This window comes from Aphelocoma coerulescens, chromosome 1 (assembly GCF_041296385.1).
Source record: "Aphelocoma coerulescens isolate FSJ_1873_10779 chromosome 1, UR_Acoe_1.0, whole genome shotgun sequence".
Taxonomy (NCBI): domain Eukaryota; kingdom Metazoa; phylum Chordata; class Aves; order Passeriformes; family Corvidae; genus Aphelocoma; species Aphelocoma coerulescens.
The window spans coordinates 33,852,026-33,864,645 of record NC_091013.1 but is presented as its reverse complement, the minus strand read 5'-3'; the positions used below and the strand labels follow the sequence as shown (position 1 = coordinate 33,864,645).

Here is a 12,620-nt window from a genome sequence, read left to right as displayed (position 1 = left end):
TTTTAAAAATCAATGAACTTAGCAAGATATAAGGTAGCCAGAGAAAGTAGCCAAAATGTGTATTTTTTCCTAAGTATAGCATTTCCATGTTTTCTTCTTTAAAGAAAAAACCAACAAAACCAAACCAAAGAAACAGAACACTCAAAGCTGGTGCAGGACAAAGCACTCATTATCCCAGGCCATGACCTCTTGAAATCCCACATGTTGGCATGACAGTTTGGGGAAGCCCCGCAAAGCCCCATGCCACCGGCTGCTGTGTTCCCATCTCTCGCTGGGCTGATTGTGCTGCTGGCAACACCTTGTGAGCTGTTTCTGCACAGCAATCTCGCAAAAAAAGAGTCTTCCACCCCTCTTTTTCTGTAATATTTCAGGTCAGAGTCTAAGAGTAAGCCTGGGTTGGGAAGCATGGGGAAGGCAGCAGTGGCTGGAGGCAGCGAGGGAGGCATCACTTGGGGTGTAGCAGAAGGGTTTGTAATTCTACCTGTTATCCCAGGTTTTGATCAAATTTAGATAAGGAGGAGAATAATTTAAGTGAGGGCACAATGGCTTAAGTCCACATTGGATGAAGGAAATGTATTCATAGGTCTTCCTGAAACCTGTCCACTGGAGAAAGATTTGCTGGGGCATCTGAATTCATTAGATATGCAGAGCAGTGGAATATTTCTTTCTAGCAAAATAAACACAGTGCACAGCCTCCATGGTCGTAATTCCTGGATACATGTGTATGCTTAAACCTGATTAATATTTCCATTGAGGGCAATGAATGGCAGCACTGTTGATATGCAGAGTTAATGATGTCTTTTGTAAGTTAAAGAAGTATTTGGATACAGCATTTGAAGGTCTCTATGAAAGTGAACATAAACTAAAGGTCATTATAGCACCCAGTTTCTTGGGAGCAGCTTTGCTATTGCAGATTAGTAAATTTTATTTGATAATAGTCAAGTCAGTTCTTTGCAGAAAATAACCCAAAACACAATTAGACCAAGAATTATAATCAAGATCTAGTTTGTTTGTTATCAGAAATTCAGTTCTAGAATTAACAGCTCATTTTTGTCCTAATCTTTTAGGTACCAGAATTGTTACAAGCTCTGGAACATGTTTGATTTCAGTCTGTAGGTGTGAATTGAGAAATAAAAGGTGACCAAAGTGAAGGACTTCAACCAGCTTTGAGTTGCACATGTTGATTTGCTCTGACTTCCTAAATTAATCAGTGTACAGACTGCACAGCTGAAACTTGGCATCTGCTGTTTGAGTGCTGTTGAGATAGGATTTTGGAAGCAGAGAGGAAACCTAATCCTTTACTAATCTTTTGTGCTTTACTGGATCTATTCTATATCAATAGTCTTCGTTTCTGTTGTGATCTGTGTAAATCAGAAACTGGGATTATATAATCAATTTTTATGACATCTAATGTTGTCCCATCTGCGGGAATAGAGGGATTTAATTAAAACTGATTTCTTGGAGAGGAAGAGCAAAAAAACCTTGATTCATTTACCTTGCAAAATTCTGTGTATATATAATTCAGTAACTTATAAATTCCACCCACAAACAGAATTAGAGGAAGAAGGAAGGTTGCAGGCAATTAAGTGAAATTAACTTTCCCAAGACACTTGTTCTTTTTCAAGGGCTTTAGTAGACATGCATAGTCTTTCATAAAAATACACTTCTGTGTACTGTGCACAGAAGTGTAATTTGAAATGGCATTGCTCAAACGTGAATAAAAACATGATGATGTAGTTCTGCCACAGGACTCCACTGGGGAGCAGATTGGTCTTTTCATCAGAAATAGCCTGTGTAGTTCTGTAAACTTTCTTCTGTTCTGCTGGTAAATCAAGCTTCTGATCTAAAGGGAAGAAGTACACTGATAATGGCAGCATTTGGAACACCTGCATACTAAATACTGGCTGTCAGATTTTCAAAATAATATCACGATTTGATCATGAATGCGTGTGGGTGTGCATATTTATATATCTGTATATGGAGACTGGGGCTTTGAGTGAAGAAATAAGTAACTTTGTTAAGGACTTTGAGAGGAGCTCTGTCACCTGGAGTGACTGTAAAAGACAGTAAGTAATTTTTATTGTATGAACCTCAAACCTCTTTGACTTCCACTATCCTGCTGCTTTTGGGTGGACTTAATGTCTCATTTTGGTTTCAGTCACATTTTCAATATGAGTTTCTTGTTTCTGGTCACAGTTCTCTGTGCTGCTACTCCTGGTTTCTCTCTGTACCATCCTGCTCCTTTATATTTGCTTTAGGGAACATGGGTTATTCTCAGGATTTCACTGCCCATGAAAAAATAGTTCTCATCTTTCCAGGTGTCAGCCTTTTTTCTGAAACTCCCCACAAAATCCACAGCCTGGGTAGGGGATTGAGTGGAGTCTGAAAACCCTACTCTTTTCCATTCCCTGTCATGACTGATGGTTGTTTCCATGTTGCAGCAGCAGAATCTTCCTTGCTGTTCTGCTCAGCTTCTGTTTCTCACCAAGCTGCTCCCCACCCACCATACAAGCTAAAGGGAAGAGCATGCCCATGGCCGTGCATGTCACCAATATCCTGTTTGCTCAGATAGTGCTTTCTCTCCAGGATGACCTTGTGGAGAAGTCTACAGTTCCTCGTTGTGTTTCAGGGAGTCTTCCAGCCCTTCTGTTGGTTCACCATCAGTCTCTTTGTATGTGGCAGATACTAAGACCAGAAACATTGGTAGATGTTCTAGTTTGATTTCCTCTATGGCACAGGCTTAAGTCCAGGATAACACAATAGACTTTTGTTTGCAGAAAGTCTTGGAATGAGGAAAGTATTTGACTTCTAGCAGTTAATCCCTAGAAGACCTTTCTTTCTAGTCATGGAAATCCTTTCATCAACAAACACAAAAGAAATAGTAGGGTGTGTAACTAAAACTGTGTGTTTGTGATAAAGCTGATTTCAGTTCCCTAACTTCGTGTTTTCTTCCTAGTGTCAAAAACTTTTTGGGGAAAAATTTTCAACCTTTTCAGTCTCATCTTTAAAATGAGAGTGCCAGTATTCAGCACTGCAGCATCCCATTGCCATGGTGGGCAGGTGTGTTTAAATGACAAGCACAAGTGTTCACTGCTTCTCACATACCTGGGGATTGTGACTGGCCTGTATCCTGCAGTGTTCAGTGAACACTGACAGCCTTCCCCACAGCTTTTCTATTCCACAGTCCCTGTATTGTGGGGAGGAGGGAATTGCTGGTGTGCTGGCATTGTTTGCTTTTTAGCTAGTTGTAAATGTGTTACCTTGGAATAAATTAAGCTCAGCAAGCACTCACTATGTCTAACCCTTCTCCATCAGTTTTTCAGTTCTGTTTTTCTCTCCAGTCACCAAAGTACTAAAGTTAGGTCTGAAATTCACCTCCATGTGTGAATGAATGAATGCATGTGGGAACAGCTACTGTTAATTTTCTATTGACAAACAGTTCTTTGAGATGTAACAGAGGCAGCCCTGCATCCCCTCATTGTGCACTTTACTGACGTCTTGTGTTACTAATTTTAATGATGTGAGGCTTTCTGTAAAAGTGTGTGGGTTACCTACGTAATTCTTTCCTTCACTGTGTGTTTTCAAGTTTCTCTGCTGAATTTGAGGGATTTCCTTGGAAGAGATATGCTGCAGGCTGTATTTCGTGTTTATGTTCTCTATCCAGCTGTTGCCTCACTGGGTAGATAGCCAAGTATGATCTCCTGCATGGGAAGTGTTCATTAGTTGTGTCAAAGGAACTCATGGTTCTGAAGGGCATCTGTGTTCTCTTTCCTTGAAAGCAATTCTCTCAATTGCTTTAGATGCAGTTGGGTGGAGATTTATCTGCCTTAATGCAGTGTAATGGAAATGAACTGCCATGTACAGCATACAATTTGAAAGCTTTTTATTATGCATTTTTTTCTCAGTCAAGTGTTTTGATGGCTTTTTAGAAGGGCCCTGCTTATGCAGAAAGATGGAGAAATGCTGCTAAAAATTAATTAGTAAAAAGCTGAAGAGCTGTCTGACTTACTGTAGTTCTCTGCTCTTCCTCTCCCATCCTGCACATGGCTTTAACCTCTGAAAGGTAACCAGAGTGGGTCTCTGCAGAAGCTGCTGAGCCTGTGGTTTCCTGGGCTTCTCTCTAACCAAGGGACTGCCCAGCCTTTCTGAGGCTGGAGGGCAAGGAGCTGGAAGTCCACCAGCATGTTATGCATCACTATTGTTTAGGAGAAGTTTAATGGAAAAGACGTATATTTATGTAAACTATGTGGGTTTGAAAATCATAATTTTAGCTGGTTTTTAACAGCTTTAGGCAAAACTTTGACAGAAACTGTGTTCTGGTTGTGCTTGTCAGCAGGATCTGGTGTACTCTTGCCAACAGAGCTTGACCTGTGATCTCTCTATTTGCTTTGAGACGTCGCAGATCATCACCTCTGGCCCCGTGGCACTGGTCAGAGTCGTAGCTTGATACTACACCTCTTCCCTGTATCATACTTCTCTGTTCCTTGCTGGCTCTGTCATCCATGAAAATAGCAGCAGTGGATTGAGATGGGTCAGGTGGTGCAGCAGGTTGGGGAGCGGCGGCTGCAACAGGACTTAAAGCAGATGAATGAGAGCTCTAGTCTCTCTTCCTGCCCCTGGATATTTTTTTCTTATCTCTTATACCAGCTCCCTTTTCCAGGAGTGAAAAGTTAGGCACTGCACTTTGCATGATTTATCCAGTTAAAAAGGTCAGTGCACTGGTTTAACACTTCACAACCTCTGAGTTTTAATGCATTTAATGCTGCTCCTTTCAGTTTCCTCTAGGCTGCATGTCTGGAGATAAGATCTCATGTGCTGATACATGCAGAGGGAACTCTAAACCTGCATCCTCAGTTATTTGTATTCTCAAGCAGTGTATGGATGCACATTTGTGCAACCTTTGAGTAGACAAATTGGTTAGAAAATCAGAGGGCTTTTGAAGCAGAAATTAAAATTAATCCTGATCTCTATGACTTTTATTCACATGGCCAGTATCTTTTGTCTGCTTTCCTGAGATAACCATGTGTTCGTGTGATCGTCACTAGATTTCCTTCTGGCTCCTGAGACATTTTTTTCGCTTCTCTTGTGATTTCAGGTATCTTGGAGTTTTTTCACCATCAGTTGAAGGACATTGTTGAATATGCAGAACTGAAGACTGTCTGCTTCCAGAATTTACGGGAAGTGGGAAATGCTGTCCTGTTTTGCCTCCTCATTGAACAGAGTCTGGTAGGTGCCTGCTGTGCTAGCTTAAAATCCATCTGTCTCTCAAAATGTACTCTCATATTTTTGTTACTAACATCATCAATAACAAGGTTGAAATCTGTGAGTTTGCTGTTACTGATGGGCAGATGGGTAGAAACAGTTCCCTGCACTCACCTCTTTCAGTCTTGCAGGGGCTTTCATATCTGTTAGACACAGTGATGCCTGACTTTGCTGGGTGAGAGACATTGCCTCTTGCCTGGTACCTGAGGATCTGACACTGTGATCTTCACCATAAATTATAATCACAGTGTGGCCATTCTTTATGTCAGTGAGTTGTGCATCTGGTCCTGCTGTATTCCTTTCTTGCATGTCCATTCCTGTTAAGGTGTGAAATATCACAAAGTTATCATGGACATCCTTAGACATCCTCCTTGCTGCTTGGATGGCTGACAGTGGTGCAGAAATTCGCCCATCTGTCCTAGCTTGAATGAAACTGTGAAACATGTCAGTCTTTCAGCTACTTCTGATGTATCTAGAGTCTACCTTACACTGTGCTAACCTGCTGACTGCTGAGGGCACAGTGCTACAATTGATCTTTATCCCTACCTTCAGTTTTCTTTTCCCACCCTTCTTCCATGTTGTTACTATTTGCTGTTCAAACAAGATGGCTAGACCTGTAATTCCTTTTTTTTAATGCTTTTGGGTGCTTAACAGAGGAAAGGTGGGCATTGGTAATGGATCAGAACAGCAACAGGTGTGCTGGCTTCCCTTCCTTTACCTGCATGGTGCTGTTGAATCTTGGGTGGGGGTCTCTTCCTGCTGTGCATACCGGCACCCTGCCCAGGCTGTGCAAGCTCACAGTACTGCTGAGGTTGGACAGCACACAGAGATCTTTGCTGACTGCAAACCAGCCACGTCATTTCCTCAGCAAGCTGGCTGGGGGCCTGCTGTTGGACAAAAATAAACCTTCATGGAAGACTCCTTCCCTAGGGTGTATTAAAGCTGTAAGGTAATAAAGACATGCTGTTCTTCAGAGTTCCTGCTCATGGTGTAAGAGGATCCCTCCCTGATGGGGGTGAGTAATTGGAGGGCTGGGTGACAGGCAGCGAACCTGTAGCCAATAATGGCACAGCTGAAGCAGAATGAGAAGCTGGATTACTTTGAATTCAGGCTGAGTGGGTATGTGGAGAAAGGCCAGGCAGGTGAGGGCCCTTACTCCCTCCTGGGAGGATTGAGGGTGTACCAGAGTGATGCCAGCATGGAGGTACCTTCTTTGGGACACCGCCAAGGTTACCCTTTCTGGTCATACACCTGGGCTCGCTGCCTCTCCTCTTGTTCTTGTCCTCAGTCAGGCCCCCATGTCCTGTCATGTATTTCAGTATTTTTGCATTGTGGTCATCCATCATAACTAATCTAGACTTCAGTGCGGTGCAAAGCGTAATTCTGAGTATATCTGTGGTAGTGGGTGGGTCTTGTTTGTCCTGGCTGCCTAACACATGCATTTCCCTGGCTGGCATCAAGGAATTAGACCTGGAAAAGGCACATGAGCCCCAGCACCCTAGCCTTGCTAGAAGTATGGAGGAAGACCAACTTTTCTAATATTAGTATTGAGGGATTACAAATCTGTAGGGCCTCTGCTTCAAAAATGAGGAGAGGGTCTTAGCAAAGTCATGCATCTGCTGCTGGTCATCTCTGCATTTTCTCTGTGCGTACGCACAGGAGCAAAGAAACAGCAGACATCTGTCTTTCTTTCCCCTGTCCCTAAAGATGTAAAATACTTCCTAAAACATGGTTCTCTGCTGCTGTCGTATGTCTCAGCCTGCCTGGCAGGGAGATGCTCCCACCACGATAAACTCCCATTAGGATAATGGGTTGTGGCTCTGGTAAAAATAGCCAAGCAGTGAGTCATCTTCTTCCCCTGTTTGTCTGTGCAGGAACCGTCTGCCACTTTCCCACCGAAATTACTCATTCTGCTTTAGTTTATTTAATAAATACCCCGTCCTTTATGAACCGCCAGCTGAGGGCGGGAGGGGAGTTGCTGGAGTTTTTTCGTGAATTCAAAGTAAGCTGGTGAAATGAAGTGGTCTTTGAGAGTGATCCATGAGGAGAAGAGGCAGGGCTCGGAGCGGCTCCCTGCGGTGGTGACAGAGACCGGCTGCCCTCTGGTGTTTCTGCAGTGGCATCGACCTGCATTTGGATTCCCGTTGTGGCGGTCTGGTGTGGTTTGGGGATTGATGCTTCTGTCCTAAATGCCTCTCGTTTTCTTTTTGTCCCAGTCTCTAGAGGAGGTGTGTGACCTGTTGCACGCAGCGCCATTCCAAAACATCCTGCCCAGGGTTCACGTCAAAGGTATGGGCAAAGTGAAAATACCTTCCTTGGGTAATGCTTTCTCCTTCCTCTGCCTGCTGCTGCAGTTTCAGTAAACACCTCCAGCCACCCTTTACTACAGTGCTGATAATTACAGGACAGAGGTATCAGATCCAGGCCTGTTTGCCTGGCTGAAAAAAACAAATGTTTCCTGGTGATGCTCTATGCATATTACAATGGGAAGGGGAGGAATGCCATGACAGGGAAAAGCAGGATGGATGCCCAAGGCAGTATTATCCAACTTTGTGGATATAGTTGAGAGGCTTTTTTGAAGCTGCTGTTTAGCTTACAGAATTGTCAGTTAAATGGGGTAGGTTTGATCACACAGGGTGTAGGGAGTCTGTCAGCAAGTAAGTAAATACAAGTGGTCCCTGTAGATTTTTCATGTCCTTTTCACTAAACTGAGTATGCAGGAGTGAGTATTTGCAGGATTGCTTCCTATGGTATCTGTTCTCCTCATCTTTCATCATCAGAAACTGAGCTGTCCACCCTTCCCCTTGCCCTCTCTTCTTTGTTTCTCTTCTGTCTCCTTTCTTTTCCATTTCTCACTGCTGGAGCAGCTGACTTGTTCTGCTTGGAGAAATCCCATCAGCTACAAAGCTCTGAAAATATTTCCAGGCTCACAGTAGCTACTTGCATCTCTACATAAAACTAACCAGACCATTGTAGACAGTATTTTCCCATTTTCCAGAGGACATTTCCTATTTGCCATTGTTGAGGGAGTGCCAGCTGCTTTTTAGCCTTACTGTACACAAGATTCCATCCTCATTTTACCTCACTTTCTAGAGACAAACATTTTATACATAAAGACAACTTAGTTGTCTTAGTACAAGTGGGGGTCAAATATCTAAGCAGCAGCAGCATAACAGAGCCTTATATTCTTCCTTGAATTTAGTTAATTAGATGTATTCTACAACAAATCCTTCTTTCTGTTTGCACATGTAATGTAGCATTTTAAAATATGTGTGTTTTTTTCTAAAAGTGCCTTGAAGATTAACCAGCTACTTAGTACTTAAATTGCCTGTAAAATAACACACAGTTTTCTTCCTCAATGGATAAAGACTGTGTTAAAATAAGAATTCTCTTGGTTAATTGCAATTTATGATTGCTCTCTTCACTTTTTTTCCTTTTCTTTCAGAGGGTGAAAGACTTGATGCTAAAATGAAGAGACTGGAATCAAAATATGCTTCACTACATTTGGTTCCTCTCATTGAAAGACTTGGCACACCCCAGGTAATCTCTCTCATTTGTGTCAAAGGCAATTCAAGAAATTTCTGAGCATCAGAAAGCCTGTCCTGATAGCTCTGTCAGAACTTCAACCTGCACATCCAGCTTGTTCACACAACAGGATTTTTATTTAGACCCATGAACTTGGTAAAGCTGTTAAAGCTTAGAAGTTTAAAAACATTTGAGACTGGGGCAGAAGTGACACATTTGAGGGAAAATGCTAATTGGTATGTATGTTTACCATGGGATACCATCCCAGTGTAAGGTCTGGGGGCTTCTCCTGCAAATTCCACCAAAAGCAATCAATTTTCTTGTGCATGTGTGTGTGTGTATATATATATTTAAAACATTTTGTCACTCTTTCAGCCACTTAGAAACTCTTGGAAAATGAGCTGTCATTTGAGCTGAGCTCTTCTGGAAACAGTGACCAAAGAGAACATTCTTGAACTGCCTTTGCAGCTTCAGCACTATTCCCTTTTCTACCAGTGTGAGGGTGCATTAATCCCCTGCTAACCTTAGCAGTTTACTAGTGGTTGAGATGTGAATAGTAGAAAGTAAGAGCAGAATGCCCTGACGCAGAGTTTAGACTGCTTTTGTCATTGTAGGTGCTGCAGTTCAGTAGGTGCTGCTGCACTAGTAGAGAGCTGTCTGTGTGATGGCACCAGCTGGGACAAGCACAAACAGCATTGCCTCCTATGGCTTTTGTCTGAGCCTGTTCATGCTCCTCTTTGGAGCTTTCTCATCTGGTAACAGCTGCAGCTGAGGGAGGTGGGCAGGAGAGTGCAGGCAGGAGCTACAGCAGAGCACTGAACTCTTGGTTTTGCTTTCTGCCTCCATTCAGACAAAGAATTCTTCAAACTACCCTGAAATAAATCCAGGACTAGCATTACTGCAGTTAGTGTTACTCACTTTAAGCCTGTGTGCTTGAAAAGGCTTTTACAACTTTCTCTGAATGTTTTTCCAGTGACCTGATCCCCAGGTTAGCAGTCTGACCTCATTTTAAGTCAGAAGACATTTCTCTTAGAATAAACCACGTGAAACTGAAAAATGCGTTGTATTCATTCTTCTAAATAAAATCTTCAGGTGAAGTGGCTTTTACCAGGACTTTGCACTTTGTTTCTCTCTGCTTCAGCAAATAGCAATCGCGAGGGAAGGGGACTTGCTGACCAAAGAACGCCTCTGCTGCGGCCTGTCCATGTTTGAGGTCATCCTGACGAGGATACGCTCCTTCCTGGACGATCCCATCTGGCGCGGACCCCTGCCCAGCAACGGGGTGATGCACGTGGATGAGTGTGTGGAATTCCATCGCCTCTGGAGCGCAATGCAGTTTGTCTACTGCATCCCCGTGGGAACACACGAGTTCACTGTGGAGTACGTGCTGCCAGCTGCCCGCAGTCCCCTGTGGGCAACAGTGCTTGGCTTGTCCTGTCATGGCAGCGGGGCTGGAACGGAGGCGTTCGAGTGCCTCTCTGCAAGAGCGTAGCGCAAAACCGGGGAAAAGTGCTGCCATCACCGGGAGGGGCTCATAATCTAGGAACACAGATACTATTGTATCTGTAGTGAAAATAACCCTCTTTTTTAAGTATTGCCAGTGTATAATGAATGATCCCGTGACAAACAGGCCCTAGCACGTGTCTTTCAATAGGGGTCATACCCCTACAGGCATCCAGCTTAAATAAAATAGCAGCATATTTGTGCATCTATCTTTAACAAGTATTTCTTCTCTGAATAAGAGCAAGAATGAGCACTTGGAATTTAACATGATTAACATGAGTTAACCAGGAACTGTTGTTTGTTCTTGGTTTTGTTGCTTTTGAGAATATCCTTATTTTGAAAAATTGTTGAGTCGTGACATGCTTTTTACTGAGCAATTAGAAAACAGCATAGAGCATTTGCTTCCTTTCATGCCTGCAGCCTAAAGGAGCAGAGTGGTGTTGAATTCTCGCTTTGTTTTCTTTGAAAGTGTTGTTTCCACTGAAAATGAAATGTCATGGCACAGGAGTCTAAATGGGGAGTAAATGTTTTTGGAGTAACTTGGTTACGTAAAATTGAAGGAGAAGGGGAGTCCCGTTTCTTTGTTAAGCATCCATTTGAATTGTTTGTGATATTTCCAGTGATAATCAATATACCAGAGCTTTTGCTTTCTAGATAAATGTCTAACATATTTACTATTTAGTGTAGTGGCTGTTTACCGAGTGTTTACTGTGACTGTGTTTTGAAGATGTAGGTGAAACCTGCTCTGTGCTGTTTCCTGTTCCAGGCAGTGCTTTGGGGACGGCTTGCACTGGGCTGGCTGCATGATCATCGTGCTTTTGGGACAGCAGCGGCGCTTTGATGTCTTGGATTTCTGCTACCACCTGTTGAAAGTCCAAAAGCACGATGGCAAAGATGAGGTTATCAAGAATGTGGTGAGTTGAAAACATCTGTATTTGCTGTAGTAATAAAGACAACATCAACTCAGAGCTGTTTGTATTCAGATGCAGCATAGATGTGACAATCCTTCTTTTAGAATGAATTGCTGAAAATGAGGGCACCAGGATTTTCAGAAACAAAAGATTAAGGTGTTAAGGCTGGATTTGGAAGACTGGTCAAGCAGAATTCTGACCAGTCATATGTATGAGATTTTCTTAATGCCTTCCATCTCCTATATGTTCATTCCGATAATGGCAAGGCTGCTGTAAATTGAGCTTCTCTGTACCCAAAGCAGCACTGTCAAAAACCAAAATGCACCTTGGATTTCCATTGGCTTAGCAGTGCAAGGGAAGCATTTGTAACATTGCTGGGAGAGGTGAGGTAGCAGCATTTGCTGCTTTTCTGGCTAAGGCTTTTCATATCCAAAGCTAATTCCTGTGTCTGTTTTTTTGATGTTTGCAGCCTTTGAAGAAAATGGTTGAGAGAATTCGCAAGTTCCAGATTCTGAATGATGAAATAATTGCTATTTTGGACAAGTATTTGAAGTCTGGCGATGGAGAGAGCACACCCGTGGAACACGTGCGCTGCTTCCAGCCACCAATTCATCAGTCTCTTGCCAGCAACTAGATTCTCACCTAACAGTAATTTTTGCACCTATTTAGGCTAAAAGTGTGAGAAAAAAAGCAAGAAACAAAACCCACACCGACAGTTTTAAAGAATACTCTCATCTGCATTTTTCAGTACGCCTGTGCCATTTGAGTGGCACACTGTTCTCTCCAGTCTCCAAGCACAGTAACTGTATACGACCCATACTTATTTTTCTAGACTAAAATTTTATACACTTTGATTAAAAGCCTGTAAGATTTTTGAAATCTCTTTGCATTCCTGTCCTGAGGTGGCCATTTTAGACTGGACTGGTATAATTTTCCCCTGAGGCTATCGAAATAATGGCTGTGGAGAATAAAAAACTGGGTTCTGTAGAAAAAAGTTTTTAGAAATCAATGCATAATTGTTTGTATTAGAGCCTTAATTGCTTAATTTGCCTTTATTAAAAAAAAAAAGAGAAAAACAACAAAACAAACTCTGCTGGTGCTTTGTGAATAATTTTCTAGTCAGTTGATTCTTCTTCCTCTTTGCAGAACTGTTCTCAGAGATCAGTAATTATGGAAATGAAGGCTATTTAAAGTGTTTGTTTCGAAGGTATTTAACATGGAGGTGACCGATAGGATTCTGATCTTTTTAAAAGGTGGAAGTTTGATTGATTAGAATGGGGACTGTTTACTTTTTCCTAATGAGAGCTTCTAACATAGTTTATATTTTGGTTGGCAATACATACCCAAACACATTTACAAGTGATGATGAATTCTTGTTTATGAGAATCTTGACTACGGTGATCAGGTGTAATCTATCCC

The 12,620-nt window shown here is 42.4% G+C and overlaps 1 protein-coding gene across 4 annotated transcripts in view; it reads left to right on the top strand.

Annotated features, from left to right (window-relative positions):
- The window catches only part of CYFIP1 (cytoplasmic FMR1 interacting protein 1), a 78,310-nt gene extending 66,230 nt beyond the window's left edge, over positions 1-12,080 (top strand). For all 4 annotated transcript variants that reach the window (XM_069006344.1, XM_069006336.1, XM_069006363.1 and 1 more), the window contains exons 26-31: positions 5,096-5,226; positions 7,479-7,551; positions 8,708-8,802; positions 9,929-10,167; positions 11,057-11,204; positions 11,671-12,080. In XM_069006344.1, coding sequence (XP_068862445.1) covers positions 5,096-5,226; positions 7,479-7,551; positions 8,708-8,802; positions 9,929-10,167; positions 11,057-11,204; positions 11,671-11,835 — 851 coding nt within the window. In that variant the 3' untranslated portion in view covers positions 11,836-12,080. The remainder of the gene's footprint in view (positions 1-5,095; positions 5,227-7,478; positions 7,552-8,707; positions 8,803-9,928; positions 10,168-11,056; positions 11,205-11,670) is intronic.
- The last annotated feature ends 540 nt before the right edge of the window (positions 12,081-12,620 follow it).